Here is a 19404-nt window from a genome sequence, read left to right as displayed (position 1 = left end):
TGTCGCATTAACACTAACTGACGATGCATGGTGGAAAAAAACCACATGAATTTCGATCTGAGCGTTCTCATTAAGATCACATGGCCATGAATAGGATGTGTATCTAACCTATGGCCGTGTATGAAAGTGGCTCTGATTTGATTTAAATAGATCAGATTTGTGTGTCCGTACAGCTCTGAAAACATCAGATCTGTGTCACATTAAGGCAAAAAAAATCAGATTTGTGCCACTTTGGCTACGTTCACATTACCAGGTTGAAGTGGAAATCTGATTTTTTTGCCCTAATGTGACTCAGATCTGATGGTTTCAGGGCTGTGCAGACACACAAATCTGATCTTTTCAAACCTGACCTGAGCCACTTTCATATGTGGTACTAGATCGGATACATATCCGATTTGTGCGAGCTTAATGTGACGCTCAGATCGGAATTCAGGCGGCATCATTCAGCGTTACCATGGCAGCAGCGCCGAACAGAAGTTAAAGCCTGTAAACGGTGGAAAAGCAGCTCATCTCACCTTTTTCTCCTTCGTCTCGCTCTAATAATGAAGCTGAGAGCTGATCAGAGTTCTTCTTATCTTCTCAGCGAAGCTCGTTCTGCTCGTTAGTTTCGTGTCAGAGAGATTGGATTTGAGCAAAAAATCGGATTTGGGCAATGAAGCTTGTTATTTGAACATAGCCTTTAGCCTGGTTATGTGAACATAGCCCATTTTGCACCAGTGATGGTAGCTGGGGTCCATCAGATCACTCAAACACTAGATAATTAGTCCAGATATTTAGAAATAAAAAGGCAAAGCCAAAGGTTGTGCAGTGTGGGGCTGTAGTGTCAAATGTAATGGCAGCAATGATTTAAGATTTTATAGACTAAGTTTAAGTGACCCTTATTAGACTCACAACAGGGAAATTTCACCTTCGCATTTTGACCCATCCCTGCAGTGAAACACCACATACAAATTGGTGAACACACACACTAGGGGGCAGTGAGCAAATCTCCCCGGAGCGGTGGCCAGCCCTGACCACGACGCCTGGGGAGCAGTTGGGGGTTAGATGCCTAGCTCAGGGGCACTTCAGTCATGTGCTGTCGGCTCGGGGGATCAAACCGGCGAACTTCCGGTCACAAGGCTGGTTCCCTAACCTCCAGCCCACGACTGCCCCCAATTTAAAATAAAAAATTAATAATTTTTATTAGTATCAGGAATTCAATATCAAGAATTACATTTAGACAAGTAAAAAATCAATATTCAAGAATTACATTTTACATTTTTACTAGTAAAAATCTTTATTCTTGTTATCAAAAATTAAATCTTTACTAGTAAGACTTACATTCTTGATATCAAGAATTACGTTTTCACTAATAAAAATTCAATTTTTGATATGAAGAATCACATTTTTACTAGTAAGAATCACATTTTCGCATGTGTAAATTGAATTCCTGATATCAAGAAAAAAAGGATTAAAAGCTAAAACGGGTTGCCATACGCTTCCCTTTTCAAAATTTGAACTCCAACTAAACATAAAACTAGTATAAGTGTGCTCCTGCTGGTGTGGGTTCCTCTGCATTTGAAGATAAAACTAGTGCTAATAATGCCCACGTGTAATAATTGTGTAGAAAATTAACTGTACAGAAAAACATTCAAATACAAACCCATCCTGTGTTTTTCACAGTTAAAATGATTTGTTGAGATCAATACTTTTTAGAAGCATTTTATAAATAATTTGTGTTACAACACTTTTACAGCACCAGTGATACCTGCCCAAAAAGTATACATACAGCTCTGACTGGTCAGCACCCACCCTGGGGACAGAAACTGACGAATGCTGAACGTCTACAGTTTATAATCATACACCTCGCTGGTAAATAAGGTGGGCGGAACTCTTAGGTACAGAGCAGCATTATCTAATTACCTGTAAACGTACTGCATGCACTTGTGAGCAATTCTTTTTGATTACCAGTGCACTTTTCTTACTTCTTATTTCTATTATTTACATGTCTCACAAACATCTGCCAAATCCAGGCCACATTTACTCGCGTGACCTGCACCACTGGATACCTATCCACACTGTGGTGTCACAGAGGACAAAATCTAGAAAAATGTTACCACATAAAGGTTCATCGTTGCTGTAAGCACTTTTCAGCAGTGAGTGAAGTCCCAGTGGGGAAGCTAAAACGAGCTCATAGCGCTGTGGTTTCAGCCACACAGATCCCAGCATCCCTGGCCAGAGCAAAGAAGTGGCCCTGCTTCTGCAGCAGAGCGGCCGGAGAGTCGAATTCCACGATTTTCCCAGAGTCCAGAACCATCACCCTGAGGAAAGAAAAGGACGATTTTCATGGCCAGCAGAAGCGATAATCATTTTAAGTCTCTTAGCCGTCACACATGGCGCGTGATGTACTTGAGAAAATCTAGTTGTTTATTTAGCTAGTGTCACAGATAAGTCTCCAGGCAACAAGGTCAGCATGTGCTTTTTCTATGTTAGGCAAGCTGAGCATTCATCAGGTAGGAACAACAGTGTTTCTATAAGACTCCACAATTACAATCATCTTGTTCATTTCACACAATGTAAAAAGGTCAAAGGTGAGCGAGTTAATAAAGACGTGAAACAAAGTGGAAACGCAGAAGAGAAAATTGGAAATTGTCGTCTGAAAAAGCACGTATTCAAAATTTTCTAACTGAAGGATTTGTGTGCCAACCTGGGGTGCTTTGCCCATCACTCTGGTTATCACAAATAAAAAGAATAACCATATTTAAATATATATTGTTTGGTTGATATACATCTGGGAAACCGGATGGAGGGTCAAAAAATTCATGTTTATTCAGAAATCATATGACAGCTAGAAGCTGTGGCTTTGGCTGAATCTGATCTCCAGCAGGTTCGGTGCACTGCCCTTAGCCAATCAGCAGCGCAGAAAAATACTGGCTGCGGTCACTGGAGAAAACACCCTTGAACAAATCAAGTGACCAGTGCCAGGCAAAGAAACCACACTGCTTTAAAATGACTGGACACATTTGCTCCAATTCAAAGCTTAAACCAGGTTTAGTAAACATGGCTGTCATAACCTACAGTTGAGGACTGTTATCTTGTTTTGGGAGATTTCATATATTTATTGTTATTTGTTTAATGCTGCACTGATTGTGTTCCGAACAGTCCAGCTGAAGTGGAGTTCAGTTGGTCTGGTGTTATCTCTAGGTCGAAGTGCTTGATGTCCAGCACACCGTCCAGTGTTTTTATCCTATGTTCCACTCTGTCTGCTGCTTTGTCTGTCATTTTAAACGCATAAAACAAAAGGGGATATAATTAAACTTGGCATATTAATTTAATATGCAAGGCACTTCATAGACCTGGCTTGTAACCTAAGTCTAGCAGGCTGAAGGTTCTCCACAAGGGGGAGCTATTAGCACTCAAGTAGCTTTTGTGCGCATCATTAGCATGCATGTGTGCTCCGTACGTTTGTTTTGTATTGTTCATGTGTATGTTTTGATGTTTCCCTGCTGACTGAGGAGTTTGCCATCATATCCACTGAGGTAGCGGCTGAGAGCGATTTTCCAACTGTGGCTCAGAGGCTTCTTGGTCTGGTTGTTTGGGTGATGCTACTTCACAGCTATGATGCAGCCTGCACCGGCCGCTTGAGTGATGCAGTACTGTGGCTATGAGGCTACTGGCCTGGACTGGTAGTGTTCAGCTGCATGAGCAGCACTGTGCTGCCTAAACATTTTTGGCCTTCAAGGCTTCCCGGGCTAGTTAAGTGACTCTATACTGTGGTCAGTGTAATCCCCTGCTGGCTGTGGGAACCATGGAGTTGTGTGTGTGTGTTACATATTGTTGATTATGTACACCGATCAGGCATAACATTATGACCACCTCCTTGTTTCTACGCTCATCGTCCATTTTATCAGCTCCACTTACTGTATAGGTGCACTTTGTAGTTCTACAGTTACAGACTGTAGTCCATCTGTTTCTCTGCATACTTTGTTAGCCCCCTCTTACCCTGTTCTTCAGTGGTCAGGACCCCCATGGACCCTCACAGAGCAGGTACTATTTGGGTGGTGGGTCATTCTCAGCACTGCAGTGACACTGATGTGCTGGTGGTGCTGGTATGAGTGGATCAGACACAGCAGTGCTGCTGGAGTTTTTAAACACCTCAGTGTCACTGCTGGACTGAGAATAGTCCACCAACCAAAAATATCCAGCCAACAGCGTCCTGTGGGCAGCGTCCTGTGACCACTGATGAAGGACTAGAGGATGACCGACACAAACTGTGCAGCAGCAGATGAGCTATCGTCTCTGACTTTACATCTACAAGGTGGACTGACAAGGTAGGAGGGTCTAATAGAGTGGACAGTGAATGGACAAAGTGTTTAAAAACTGGGGGTCCTCACCATTGAAGAACAGGGTAAGAGGGGGCTAACAAAGTATGCAGAGAAACAGATGGACTACAGTCTGTAACTGTAGAACTACAAAGTGCACCTATATAGTAAGTGGAGCTGATAAAATGGACAATGAGGTGGTCATAATGTTATGTCTGATCGGTGTATTTTGTTATTTTCTGATTAGAAAAAAGCATCCCTGAGCATTGGACAGGCACTATTTAAATAAAAGTGATGATGATGATGATGATGATGATGATTACAATGGAGGAAGTTGTGTAAATAAAGGTTATAGAAACAGTTACAGTAATAATATGAAGAACATTAATTTTATAAGCGAAGTTCTGGCTGACCACAGGCAGAAAAAGCAGCAAGGGTGCTATGGACGAGTGTTACTAAGTATCAGGCAAGGAAGCTGAGCCCAGTATGAGACGGAGACTCTGATGAATAACCACACCACCTTCCACATATTTTAGGTTTAAACCACTAAGCACTCCAACCCATTTCATTCCAACAGACAACACCTGCTTCAACCAACTCAGCTGGAATAATGGAACAGAACCGTCCTGTTGCCATGGGTAACTGCCCAGGCCTGCTTACCGTGAGCTGTCCAGGATGGTGTTGATGCGATGGGCGATGGTGAGCACGGTGCAGCGGGAGAACTCTCGGCGGATAGTGGTCTGGATCAAGTTGTCTGTCTCCAGATCCACGGCTGCAGTGGCCTCATCCAGGATCAGGATCCTGGACTTGCGGAGCAGAGCCCTGGCCAGACACAGCAGCTGCCTCTGGCCCACACTGTTGGTTTTAAAGAAGCAGTTCAGCAGAAATCTATGTACACAGTGCTGTGCAAAAGTATTAGCCCCCAGCCAATTTCTTCTATTTTTTGCTAATTTGTCACATTTTAATTTTTAGATCATCCAAACAATTTCAACATAAGATAAAGACAACACACGAACACAAAACACAGCTTCTAAATGATCAATTCATTTATTGAAGATCAAGATTTATTCAAAACCTGTATCACCCGTGTGAAAAAGTAATGGCCCCCTAAACCTAGTAACTGGTCGTGCCACCCTTGGCAGTAACAGCCGTAGTCGAATGTTTACGATGAGTCTTTTACATCGCTGTGGAGGAATTGCGGCCCACTCTTCTTTGCAGAATTGTTTTCATTTGGAGGGTTTTTTAGTATGGACTGCCCGTTTTGGGTCTTGCCACAGCATCTCAATGGAGTTCAAGTCAGGACTTTGACTTAGCTACTCCAAAACCATTCAGAGGGAGTCATTCAGAGGGAGACCTGCTTGTGTGCTTCAGATCACTGTCCTGCTGCATAACCCAAATGCAGTTGAGCTTTAGGTGACAACCTGAGGGGCGGACATTCTCCTTCAAGATTTTCTGATAGAGAACAGAATTCATGGAGCCATCAATTATGACAAGTCGTCCAGGTCCTGCAGAAGCAAAGCAGCCCCAGACCATCACACTACCACCATCATGTTTGGCCGCTGGTATGATGCTCTTATGGTAGAGTGTTAGCCTTACGCCAGATGTAATGGGATCCATGTCTACCAAAAAGTTCCACCTTTGACTCATCCCAAAAGTCTTGGGGTCATCTAAATGTTTTTTTGGCAAATGCAAGACGAGCCTTTGTGTTCTTTTTTGGTCAGCAGTGGTTTCCCATGGGTGCCATTTTTGCCCAGTGTCTTTCTTATTGTAAAATCGTGTTCATTAACCTTGACTGAGGCAAACAGGGCAGCAGTTCTTTAGATGTTTGTCTATGTTCTTTTTTTGACCTCCTAGATGAGTTGTTGATGCGCTGGTGAAATTTTGGTCGGCTGGCCACTCCTGGGAATGTTCACCACTGTTCCATTTTTTACTCCATATGTAGACAATGGCTCTCACTGTGATTTGCTGGAGTCACAGAGCCTTAGCAATGGCTTTGTAACCCTTTCCAGACTGGTAGATTTCAATGACTTGCTGGCAGTAGTCATGCCTGGGCGTGGCCAGAGAAACTGAACCCAAGAGTCAATTGAATTTGGTTAAAGTCTAAAGTAACGTGCCATCATTTTTGTATGCTATGTTTTATTTTTTATATGTTAAATTCTGTAAATAAACAGTAATTCTGCATTAAAGTGTGCAGAAGTGTCTCTGTAGAGGATGTGGCAACTTTTTTTCACGATAAACAAAACATGGAATTGGACCAGGTGTCCCTAATACATATGTAAATGGGAATTCTGGTGAATGAACTGATGCACACTTCCATGCTCTGAAGCACAAATAAACAAACAAAAAAGGTAAATCCTGGTAAATCCTGATGTAACAGTGTTTGGTTAACAAGGTCAGTTTTTTGTCATGGATTGTACTTTTGCCCAGTGACCCCCCCCCCACCCCCACCCCAAATCAAAATTTAGAGACCGACTTTTTATGTAAATAGATGCAGACAGAATCAGCCTGAAGTTGTTCTAAGTTTTATTGGTTCTTCACGGTTTAACTGAGGGACATTTTTTTCCTGGAGCTCCAGTACTGGGAGCACTGAGTATGGCCTGAAGCTTTCAGTCTTTGGGCAATGTTTCCACCCACAAGGTCTTTCATTCCAACAGGCATGAATAATGTGTGCAAATGACTTGGGAAAATTTTCTTTGAATCGTGGCGAAGCTCTCTTCTGTCACTTTCACTTAGATGGGAAGAGCCAAACTTACTCAAACATCCACTGAGCAGATCTGGCCCAAATTACACATGATGCTAAACAAACTGTTGCCAAACTGCCAAAGGCGATGGTATATACTTTGACAGAACCTGGCTTACATGGGAAAAGCACTGTGAAGTTCATTTTGAGATGTTTGTGATCCCAGAAATTCTGAAGTCTAATTCTGAGTCCAAGTGATGGGATCAATGGAGTCGATTCCATAAATTGCCAGTAATTCACCTCCACAAGATCAAGGACAATGAATGAACAGCAGCCGACATAAAATTGAGAAAAAAATGACATCATCAAAAAAGCTGATGTATCTGCAGTGCTTGTTTTTACAGTGGTGAGTTTTGGGTTTTTAGGCGTGTACAAAAGTTAATAGTAAGTCAATAGTAGCAACATTACAGCTTGCAAACGCTTTTTGTGGCCAGTTAAGCGTCTTTCTATGTCACATATGTTTCCAGAATTTACTTATATTTAGTGGAATTTGGTGGAATTCATTCTTTCGTCTACTCATGTAATGTTGTGTGCTACTGGCTGCCACAAAACACCAAAGCATAACAGATTCATCCTCATAGTGAATAGTTGGCAAGATGTTCTTTTCATCAAATGCTGCTGTTTTTTCCTAACATACCCTTGGTGACTGTGGCCAAGGGGCTAAAGTTTACTTCATACCTTTCCATACAGATCATGTTTGTGCAACAATGTACAGTACAACGGTGCTCCTGTTTTACCTAAACCCTACTGCAGGTCTTTTGCTGTCATATGAGGGTTTTGCTTTGCCTTTCTGGCCAGCATGAAAGCACTTCTTCCAGATCCTGCCTTCAACAGTTCCCCTTAACTGCCATTTCCTAATGGTACTTCAGACAGTGGAAACTGTGAATGGTAAGCGCTATGATATCTCTTTAATAGCCTTCCCCTGCTTTGTTGGCATTACTTAGCTTAATTTCCAGATATGTTATTAGTTTAAATCATGGCCAGCCTTACATAAAGAAAGGGATTGAAACAGCCTCATTTCTTATCCACACAAAACAATGTTTTTGGACGAACCACCTTCATAGAAAATATGTAAGCTGTAAACCTCCAAACATGCATCACATTGAGCAAAACAATGATGTGAGCTGCTGTCAACCACTAAGGAACATCCTCTTAGCATAATGCCAGCTCTGTACATTGCTATTTAGCTATGCTAATGTTATCCCTGTTAACTGTTTATATAGAAGTAGCTAATGTTAGCTATCAGTTTTGTTGTTGCTAGCTAGCTAACTTTAATGATCAATTCAGTACAGACTACAGTTAAAGCTTTCTCATGTGCAACATGGCACAATTTAGATTTTATGTTTTATTTTTTCCAACCTGTTAAACTGAGCAAATAGAAACGTGCACAAATGTGTCATATTTAAGCTTGTCCCCTGTGGAAGAAGCATTATTTTGCTTATTTCCAACTAGAAAATCATCAAAATCAAAGCAAAACATGTGCTTTGACCATGTAATCTTCATACTTTCGCATATGACTATGCACAAAACTCACTATAGCTCACAGGATGTTTTGCTGGTTTCGTCCTCTGACCGTGTCTCCTCTGTATGAAGCAGCCTTGTCTTTTAAAAAGTCCACTCTGCAGGCTAATTGCTTGTAAACAGGTGTATTAAACAGTCTCCTTTCTGAGACGCAGAAGCAAATATACGGGCACCTTTTCATGCACATCATTTGCGTAATGTTAACACCATTTAGCCTTACTGTCATGCTCTGAATTCATATCCGCTGCTTATTTGCTCTGAGAAATGAATGAACTGTCGCACTGGGCATTAATTACTTGTTTTTCTCACTTTGCGCTAGCGCAGTGTGCTTTGCCCCAGATGATCCATCTCTAATCCTTGCCAGATTGCATGTCAGTAACAACTGCCGCATGCAAAGTCTTCAAGATTGTGCCATTTAAACTTCGCCTCCCGCGACACCCTGCAAATTCATGCATGAGCAAACCTCGTTCAGGTGCCCTAAGTGGATTACGGTGTTTACATGCTTCTTATTTAAGGTCTGTGAGAAGTGTACATAATCGTATTACAGCTGGATCTACTCAGAAATAAGCCTTAATCAAAGTGCGGTGTTAAAAAAGTTGTTTATTTTGGTAGTGACTGCAGTAGGGAGAGCAGGGTTGGGTGGCACAGTTTTGCCATGTATCCCAGGAACTGTGTAGAACTGTGCACCACCCCTCCTGTTTTAGCTAAATCTTCCTGTAGGTCTTTTGCTGTCATGTGGGGGTTTTGCTTTGCCTTTCTGGCCAGCATGCAAGCACTTCTTTCAGATATTGCCTTCACTTCAACAGTTCCCTTATCTGCCATTTCTCAGACCTAATGAGTTAGCTGATGTTGTTTGGCAGCTACCAAGTGCTGGATGACATACTGAAGAAATGACAGTTGTGAAAGGATTTCTGGCTCAGTTCAGGTTTAGATGCATGCTTGTTTAGTCTCCAACTGACAGTGCAATCTGTTTGGCTTTAAAGCTTTATTTAAAAATTAAACAGTGCTCACAGTGGTAGTCACTCATTTTCTGTTCTCAGATAGGTGAAGTCTAAGGCCTTTATGGACCAAACACCACTGATTTGTGCAGTATTTCCAGACAACAGTAAAATAATCAGGTGTGTAACTGATATTTTGTACATCAAACAAATTTTTTTGAATGGCGAAAATTAAACATTACTTGTTTGCAAACTTTCAATAAAGGGATTCAATTGTCCTCTGCTTCATCAATGTTAGCATCTCCAAAATCAGCCAGAAATTAATACTGTAATGAAGCTAGGTTTCTAAGTATTGACAGTCTGTGATATTAATTCATCTAATGTGAAAGCAACTGGACAATGGGTGTTTTTGGTGGTCTAGATCAGTGGTCATTAACCCTGGTCCTGGAGAACTATGATTAGAGGCATTATATTAGATGCAGGTTAGCAGGTCAGTAGATCTCCAAGAGCAGGGCTGGTGACCACTGGTCTAGATCGCATCATGAAAGAGGTAGTTTAGTAGTATGTTTGCAGTAGTGATGGTTTTGACAAGCATTTGACATTTGGCTGGCTCTTTGTAGTCTCTGCCTTGATGAAAATCTGAAAATCTGTTTTGGATTTGTGCCTGAAGCTAGTTAAAAGTAATTTCAATGAAAGCAACCTTCAATTTTTTCAAAGACATTTTTTTTCATGCAGTACTGTCAATTTAATTTTTAGAAAACGTCTACACCTTTTCCCTGCTCTTCAAAGAAATGGTATCATCTGTGTTTTGGAAAAATTATGTTTAACAGGTTATTATTAATATTGATTTATTTGCATTAACAATTAGTCAACAATGTTACTGGCCACATGCAGAATCTAAGTGTTTTTGGTCTTCAGCTTTAACAAAAAAAATAAAATAAAAAAACGACAGAGACCCCTGATACAAGGTACAAATGTTGAACTTCTAACAAAAAAACATTCAAACTTTCAGCTCTTGAAATATCTTGAAATATATTTTTAATCTAGGAAGTGCATTAGATTAAAGCATTTATTGTCTGATCATAATCTATGAATGGAAAGGTGTTTTTTTCACAATTTTCTCCCCAATTTAGACACATCCAACTCACCCACAGTTAGGTCTCCCCCAATCACACAAAACCACCAGCGCTAGGAGGGTGAAGGCTGGCACAGGCTTCCTCCGAGACCTGTGAAGCGCCACTGCATCTTTTCAAACTGCTGCTAAAGCAACATCATTGCACAGCTCAACACGCTTGGAGGAGAACACTAACCGCCAGTTCTGTTACATCAGCTAACAGACTAGGGAACTGGCTAGCATCGTGCTGGGGGGAGATGAGGGGGCCATCCTGCCCACCCAGGGAGCGAGGCCAATTGTGCTTTCTTGGACTCCCGGCCACGGATGGCTGTAGCATCACCAGGGATCAAAAGCATGATCTGATGATGAGCCAACGCTTAGACGGTTGCTCCACTCAGGATGCATGAAAACGGGAAGTGGTTTTCAAGGCATATTTCAACACGAGGATTTGCAGAAACAGCCTTTTTTTTTAGGATTAAACAAAAACAAAACAATAAAACCTGGTCAATCCCACCACTACTTGTGTCCAGGATACTGACTGACAGACCAAACAAATGACTGCGAATACGTAAATGAGACAGAACCAACTGATGACTTAATAGGACACCAGAAAACACCAAGAAAGTCCATGTGATGAGTTAACAGGACACCAAATGGCCATTTCTGCTGTTTGGTGAGCCATTAATTATTCATTACTTGTACTGGCGCAATATGTGCAATCTCTCTTCTTGCACATTCGCACATTCTCTCAAGTCACAGAGGCAAAATTACTATCTGTCCTGTACTATGGTCATGTAGTTTATGTACTTGCGCCCACCAGTGCCCTCAAACCACCAGACTCAATGTATGAGAGTTGAAATGCATTACTTACAGCCCTTATAACACTCACCACTGCAGACCAGATGATAAAGCTGGTTGGTCCTCACTATCAGGATGACAGGAAACACACTGGCTTATTTTTATTTAGAAGTCACTCTCTGGCTGTATGCCAGCTTGTATCTCATCTATGATCTCTATAAATAACATCAATTATCAGACCTGCTCTACTGACTGGATCACCTGTCAATTACTGAGAGTTTTTAATGAACTGGGAAAATCTGCTTTTAGCTGCAGCCGGAGTTCACTACAGGAGACTCCTGTGTCACTGTGATTTGAATGTTTAATCTCTTGCCACCTTCAGATAGCTTTTTTTTTCCTTTCACTTTTTTACATAATTAGATTCCCCCCCCCCAATTCATTTTCTTTGATTTCATTTTATTTGGCAGATTAAAGTCTTAATTAAGTTTTTTTTTTTATTTTATTACTTTTTACAATCCTTTTACTTGACTGTTTCAAAATTCAGTTTGCCTTAATTTATCCTTTTATGCTGATATTTATAATTGGCTCTAATGTCTATATCGCTGCTGTCGGAAGAAAACCTCATATCTCCAAAATGGTAACTTTACAGGAGGAGGAAAAAACCTACTTTACTTTTAATGTAAGTCAATGGAACCAGACCTTTTTCTAAGCCATTTTGGGCCGTTTCTTTTGGTCCATTCTTCATGAAATTTACACACAACATAAAGGGCAACAGGTATTCTCAAATTATGTCAAAAACTGAAAATTCCCTTCTTAATTAAATCTTAAATATTCTTTATAATTTCCTCGTTTGATTTTACTGTTCACTTGTTTTTGTAATTCTGTTCATTTTAGCCCTGCGACCCGGGAGGATATGTGGCTTCGAAAATGTGTGTGCGTGTGTGTGTGTTCATTTTAGCTTAAACTGATTAAATTCCATTTCAATTTCTTTTCAATGCCTCTGCGCAGTAAATGCTCAGCTGCATTTAAATGAGGGTGACCCTCAATGTGTTTCAGAGTAAAAATAAAGGTTAATTGAATGGCTGACTGATTTAAAAAGGTCTCCACATTGGTCTCGCTTCTATAAATGGCTCTAAGAATAAAAAAATTTCATTGATAGAGAACCTTTATAGTTATGAAGGTTCTTCAACCCTCCCAAATTTGCTCATTTATAGAAATAGTTCTCTAAAGAATCATTCACTGAAGGGTTATTTAGGAAACTAGCAGTGGTTTCTTTCCTTTCTATGGCAGGGATGCACAACTCCAGTCCTGGAAGGCCAGTGACCAGCACATTTTGGGTTCTCTCTGATCAAACACACCTACTAAACCTGGCAAATAACAGATCATTGTAATCAGGTGTGTTTGAGCAGGTAATATTAATTTTTATTATTATTAAGTGACCCTTATTAGTCCCACAACAGGGAAATTTCACCTCCGCATTTGACCCTTCCATGCAGAGCAATACCCACATAGACACTAGTAAACTCACACACTAGGGGGCAGCACACTTGCCCGGAGCGGTGGGCAGCCCTATCCACAATGCCCAGGGAGCAGTTGGGGGTTAGGTGCCTTGCGCAAGGGCACTTCAGTACTGTCAGTTCAGAGGATCGAACCCTATGACTTTCTGGTCACAGGGCTGGTTCCCTAACCTCCAGCCCATGAGTGCCCCTGGACACTATGAGGCCTCTGTATGTGCAACAAAACCCTCCCCTTGTTTTTGCGCTCCTGCAATTCATGCCGTCTTTATGATTGTGCTGCTGTACCGTAAGAAGTTCTCACACTGTTCTGACTACATAAGCAAAACCTGACCTGCATGTTCAATGTCAATGTGCAGTGGTAAACAGCACTACCTGAGATTTTCTCCTCCCTCTGCGACCTCGTGCTGCAGTCCTGCTGCCAGACTCCCCACAAAGTCCTTCAGATGAGCCAGCTCCAGGACTTTCCAGATGTCCTCATCGCTGAACTTCTCAAACGGATCGAGATTCATCCGCAGAGTCCCGGAGAACAGCACCGGGTCCTGGAATAAGATTCGAAAAAGACAACAATTGTATTTGTATAATGCTTTGTACAACAGATACCAGACCATAAATCTGTGTCCAGAATTCTAATGCGCAAGCAGCGGGCAACGGTGAGAAAACACCAAGGAGCGCAAAAAAGAACTACTGAGAAGAACCAAAATGAAAAACGAAAAACTCCCTAAGAGACACACGGAGAGGAACTGAGACACAAACGGAGAAATGCCCTAAGAACACGAGGAAGAACCACTGATAAGAACCGAGACTGCGTAAAAGTATGAGGAAGAAACATGCAGAGGAACCAAGACTCAAAAAGAGAGCCCATCCTCCATTTAGGTCCCATTTAGCACATCTGAAATATGTTGTTTTCTAGGGTTGTCACAATGCAAACGTAAGTTAGACTGCAGAGGCGAACTGGACAAAGAGTTGTCTTTGTGTACGCCGTGGCTGTGGCCGACTACAGCCTTCAAATAAAGCACAACAACTCATGCATGAGCTCTGTCTTCTCTACCAGCAGTGACTGCTACAATATTTACATTTAAATGACAAAAACGTGGCAAAAATAAAAGACATGACTGAAGGTTTTATTTCTGTAATCAAATTCAAATCACCAAATGATTTACTATCCTCACATTTAGAACTATTTCCAGCTTCATTGAGCTACGACTGAAAGAAACGATCAACAGCAGGCCTTTGTTATCACCAGCGACGTCTAGAACTTCTAAATAGAGCAACAGCAAATCAAAGTAGAGTGGAATGTAAATGAACCACCTGTGGAATGATGGTCAGTCTGCTCCTGAGGTCATGCAGCCCGAGCTTGGCAATGTCGACTCCGTCTATGAGGATTCGTCCTTCTGCTGCCTCCATGATGCGAAACAGACAGTTGGTCAGGCTGGACTTTCCGGCTCCGGTTCGACCCACAATGCCAATCTGTACAGTACAAGCCAGAAGTGTGGACACTCAGAGAATGTATGTTTTTCAAAACCTTAAAGGCATTTTACGACACATTTCTAAGAATAGCGTAAATAGTGACAGTAGTACGAATTCCACATAAGTACATATGTTCATGGTTCATTGTACATTCACTGTCATTCATTATACGTTATATATATTGATAAATATCATCTTATAATCTAAAAATCAATAATATATAGATTAGAAATATTATATTAAGCCATCCTTTAGGTCAGGTCGATTCTCGACCAGCAGCGAACACATTTTATGTACAGCAGCAGCTCTACAAACAGGTTAGAGACGTTTAACAGGAAATTAATCGATAATTTACATTTTAATTTTAATATACTTGAAACTATATATAAATGTATATAAAATATATGAATGACACTTCTGTTTCCCAGCTGGACATTACAGCCATTTCACAGAGGACGTGTGAAAATAAGGTAAACAGTACAGAAGAACTAACAGTGTCAAGCTTTCAACAATAGAAGAACCCTTTTAGGTGCTATGTAGAACCATTTTCAAAAGGGTTCTATATAGAACTGTCTATAGCACATTCATACACATTTTCCATCCATTTGAAGAACACTCACTATTCTAACAATCCTTTCATCATGCAAAGGGTCCTTTGAGTGTTCCTAGTTCTATATAGAACCACTGTCTTTACTAAAGAACCCTTGAAGCACCAGCTTTTTTAAGAGTGAACTATGTTACACCAGTACTCTGAGACCTGACAGCTTCAGCTTCTTCAGATTCTTAAAAATGATGGTTCTTCAAGGGTTCTTTAGTAAAGAAAATGGTTCTATATAGAACCATGAACACTCAAAGAACCCTTTGCATGATTAAATGTTTTTTTGTTGCATCAAGTTCTTGAGATTGATGGAGAATGTGAGATAGAGAGGTCTATATAGAACCTTTTTGAAAAGGGTTCTATGTAGCAACCAGAAGGGTTCTAATGTTACACTGTCAAGTTTGTAACAATAGAAGAACCCCTTTAGGGCACTATATACATCAAAAAGGTTGTATACAGAACTGTCTACAGCACATCAATGCACATTTTCCATCAAACTAAAGAACTCTGTAATCATGCAAAGGGTTCTTTGAGCATTCATGGTTCTATATAGAACCATTTTCTTTACTAAAGAACCCTTGAAACACCATCTTTTTTAAGAGTGATCTATGTTACACCAGTACTTTGAGACCTGACAGCTTCAGCTAGATTCTTAAAAATGATGGTTCTTCAAGGGTTCTTTAGTAAAGAAAATGGTTCTATATAGAACCACGAACACTCAAAGAACCATTTGCATGATTAAAGGATTCTGTGCTTAGTGAAAGTGTTCTTCAATTTGATGGAAAATGTGCTGTAGATGGTTCTATATAGAACCTTTTTGAAAAGGGTTCTATACAGCGCTTAAAAGGGTTTTGTTGTTATGGCATCAAGCTTGTAACAATAGATGAACCTTTATGGGGGGGCTATATAACTCAAAAAGGTTCTATACAGAACTGTCTACAGCACATTAATGCACATTTTCTATCAAACTAAAGAACTCTTTAATCGTGCAAAGGGTTCTTTGAACATTCATGGTTCTATATAGAACCATTTTCTTTACCAAAGAACCCTTGAAGCACCCTTTTTTTAGTGAACTATGTTATACTGGTACTTTGAGACCTGATGGCTTCAGCTACACCTGTTAAAAAAAAAAAGATGGTTCTTCAAGGGTTCTTTAGTAAAGAAAATGGTTCTATATAGAACCATGAATACTCAAAGAACCCTTTTCATGATTAAAGGGCTGTTTGAATGGTGAAAGTGTTCTTCAGTTTGATGGAGAATGTGCTGTAGATGGTTCTATATACAAGCTTTTTGAAAAGGGTTCTATATAGCACCAAAAAGAGTTCTTCTCCTGCAACGGAGTCAAGCTTGTAACAATAGAAGAACCCTTTTTAAAAAGGTTCTGCATAGGGTTATCTATAGCACATTCACGCACATTTTCCATCAATCCGAAGAACGCTTTCACCATTCAAACAACCCTTTAATCATGCAAAGGGTTCTTTGAGTGTTCATGGTTCTATGTAGAATTTTCTTTACTAGAAAACACTCGAAGCGCCATAATTTTGTTACATCGGTACTTTGAGACCCCTGATGTAAAGACCTGATGGCTTCAGCTACATTCCTAAAAATGATGGTTCTTCAAGGGTTCTTTAGTAAAGAAAATGGTTCTATATAGAACCCTTTGATGATTAAAGGGTCTTTGCATCATGAAAGAGTTCTTCAGACTGATGTAGAATATGCTGTGGATGGTTCTATATAGAACCTTTTTCAAAATGGTTCTTATATAGCACTCATAAGGGTTCTTCTCCTGTTACAGTGTCAACCTTGTAACAGCAGAAGATCCTTCTGGGTGCTATATAGAACCTTTTAGTATTGTACATATTTCTATTAGTATTGGACATATTTTTAGAACCGTCTATACCACATTCATACACGTTTTCTATCAATCCAAAGAACCCTTTCATGATGCAGAGAACCCTTAATCATGCAAAGGCTTCTTTCAGTGTTCATGGTTCTATATGGAATCATTTTCTTTACTAAAAAAAAAAGATGGTGCTTCAAGGTTTCTTAAGAGTTACACCGGTACCTCGAGACCCCTGATATAGAGAAAGAACTGTTTAATTCTGTTTTGAAGGTTTTTTGATATTCAATAATTCTAAGAGAAAAAAAAACGTTCTAGTTACCCCAGAAGGGGGCATCACACACGGTTGGTCTCAACAAGTTCAGAACCGAGACTGGGATCATTCTCAAAATCTTGAAATTAATATGTACAATAATAATGCATAAGCCGTGAACACATATGAGTTGTAAACATGAACATGGTCATATTTTTCATCTATTAAAAAAAAAATTCTGGTCAATTTTTCCAGAAGCAACTGCACTGCCTCAAGTCGGCACCTAACCTCCTCTGATGATTTACTCAGCTGAGTGTCATAATACCGCATCATATTGTTGTTGGAGGCCTTTGTGCAGAGGTTAGCGCAGTGTTTCTTAACCTTGGTCCTGGAGGCCCAACGTCCTGCACATTTTAGAGTTTTCCCCGCTCCCAACACACTGGACCCAACCAATCAGCTCATTAACCAGCCCTTACTGAGTTCAAGTGGTCATTTTGAACCATGGAAACTGTCCAGGACAGTGGGCCTCCAGGATGAGGCTTGAGAAACAGGGGGTTAGCGGACCTTTTCATTGCTCCGGATGTCGCAGGTTATTCCGTGCAGGATCAGCTCCAGCTCCGGCCGGTATCGGACCTTGTAGTCCTCAAAACGGACCCTTCCTTCTGAGGGCCAGCCGTCTGGAGGGCGTTTCTCCGCAATCCACACAGCCTAAAGAATTCAAATTGCAAAAGAAACTGTTTATGACTGGGGGAGAGGTCGGCGCTTTAAAAACTGTCATTAGGAAAGTCTGTGTGTAAACAATTCTTAGGCTCTGAACTGTTTTTGCCCAGGGAGCTCTTCAAATTTGAATAATTTCAGCAAGAAAAAAGGTTCTTTCTTTCTCTCTCAATTTAGATTACTTTCTAAGGTACAAGAAGTAGTAATTTTTTTTTTTTCCTAGAGTTTTTCTTTGGACAGTGACAACATATTTTGGTCAGAAGAAAACAAGTTTTGGTTCCTGGCTTCTCGTTGCACTTCAGCTAATGTATTTGTTCAATTCCACCAGCAGCACCTGATTTATGTTTATGAAGGGCTGACGAGCTGAAGCAGGTACTGGATGTTAACTGTAAATACTGGGCTTCCTCACGGAGCCCATGTGTAGGCATTGCCTACATTTTATCAACATTTACGATGTTATTACAATGTTGTATGAAGCAAAAACACTACTGCCCTGTGGAAAGTTTGGCTGTGAACTTGAGGGGCTGAGATGTGCATGCGTCCTGGGACTAGAGCCAGGAGGTCGACCTATGAAGGAGGTTATCCAGTGACCCACTACTGGCTCACACTGGCCTCTAGATGCTCATGAAGGCTCATAGAAGGTTCAGTCCCCCATAAATGGGACTTAAATGTTGTTTATGTTGTTGTTTGTCGGTTAAAGCGAGGCAGTATGAGCGTGGTGTTCCGTGCCAGGGAGTGGGTTTAGTTAGAGTGGGCTGGTGGTCACCGTGAGGGTGAAGCTGGTGGCTAGTGGTGACCTCTCCTGTGAGTTCAGTGTTACGTCAGTGCCTTTCTGCCCTGGTGTTTAATAAAGACAGCTTCTTGTGGTGGAGTCATGGCCTCCCTGGGTCTTACTTGATGTGGACACGACAAGACTTTCTGAAGATTTCTGTCTTCCCTGATGGTTTAGCACAGCTTTCATATCTGGAATCATGTTTTTTGGTTTTTTGGGCATCATGTTTTTTCCCCCTTCAAATTTTATTCAGGCTGGGTGGAAGATCGTTGGATTTTGAAACAATGGCACTGCATTCTTTCTTGTAAGCTGTAAGTGCATCGAATAAAGCATAAAAATCATATTGTGATGATGCAGTGCGACCTTGTGTAACCAGATCCACTCAGCGTATCTGAAAGTGCAGGTTGTTTTTTTCGTTTTTTTTTTTTTGGATTTTTCCCCAATTTTCTCCCCAATTTAGTCGTCTCCAATTCCACCCACTAGTTAGGACTCCCCCAATCACACGATCCTACCAACGCTAGGAGGGTGAAGGCTAACAGTTCCTCCGAGACCTGTGAAGCCACCGCATCTTTTCGAACTGCCGCTTTTGGCTGCACTTCATCCCCGGTTGTTTGCAAGACCTTTTTAAACCTTGCTAAAGCAAACAGTGGAAGATTTCATTTGAAGGGAAACAGAATATAAGGTCATTTGTCTTGGACAATTACAACCCTTGAAAGAAAACCAAGCTTCATATTGCAACTGTGCAGCGTCCACAGTAATGTTCACGTTAGAATTAAATGGCATTTGTAAAGCAACTGAGGTTTAAATGAAATTGAAATCTAAATATCT

At 40.8% G+C, this 19404-nt stretch overlaps 1 protein-coding gene across 1 annotated transcript in view; it reads right to left on the bottom strand.

Moving 5' to 3' along the window:
- Window positions 1-534: 534 nt before the first annotated feature.
- Window positions 535-19404, bottom strand: part of LOC118816741 (canalicular multispecific organic anion transporter 1-like) — a 72060-nt gene continuing 53190 nt past the window's right edge. Inside the window, exons 28-32 of the mRNA XM_036583304.1 lie at window positions 17652-17795; window positions 14238-14396; window positions 13302-13468; window positions 4962-5156; window positions 535-2300 (exon numbers count right to left, since the gene is read on the bottom strand). Of these exons, the coding sequence (XP_036439197.1) occupies window positions 2171-2300; window positions 4962-5156; window positions 13302-13468; window positions 14238-14396; window positions 17652-17795 (795 nt within the window). The 3' untranslated portion in view covers window positions 535-2170. The remainder of the gene's footprint in view (window positions 2301-4961; window positions 5157-13301; window positions 13469-14237; window positions 14397-17651; window positions 17796-19404) is intronic.

The sequence above is a fragment of the Colossoma macropomum genome, unplaced genomic scaffold (assembly GCF_904425465.1).
Source record: "Colossoma macropomum unplaced genomic scaffold, Colossoma_macropomum, whole genome shotgun sequence".
NCBI classification, from domain to species: domain Eukaryota; kingdom Metazoa; phylum Chordata; class Actinopteri; order Characiformes; family Serrasalmidae; genus Colossoma; species Colossoma macropomum.
The sequence above is the reverse complement of the archived record's forward strand: the minus strand, read 5'-3'. Positions and strand labels throughout refer to the sequence as shown.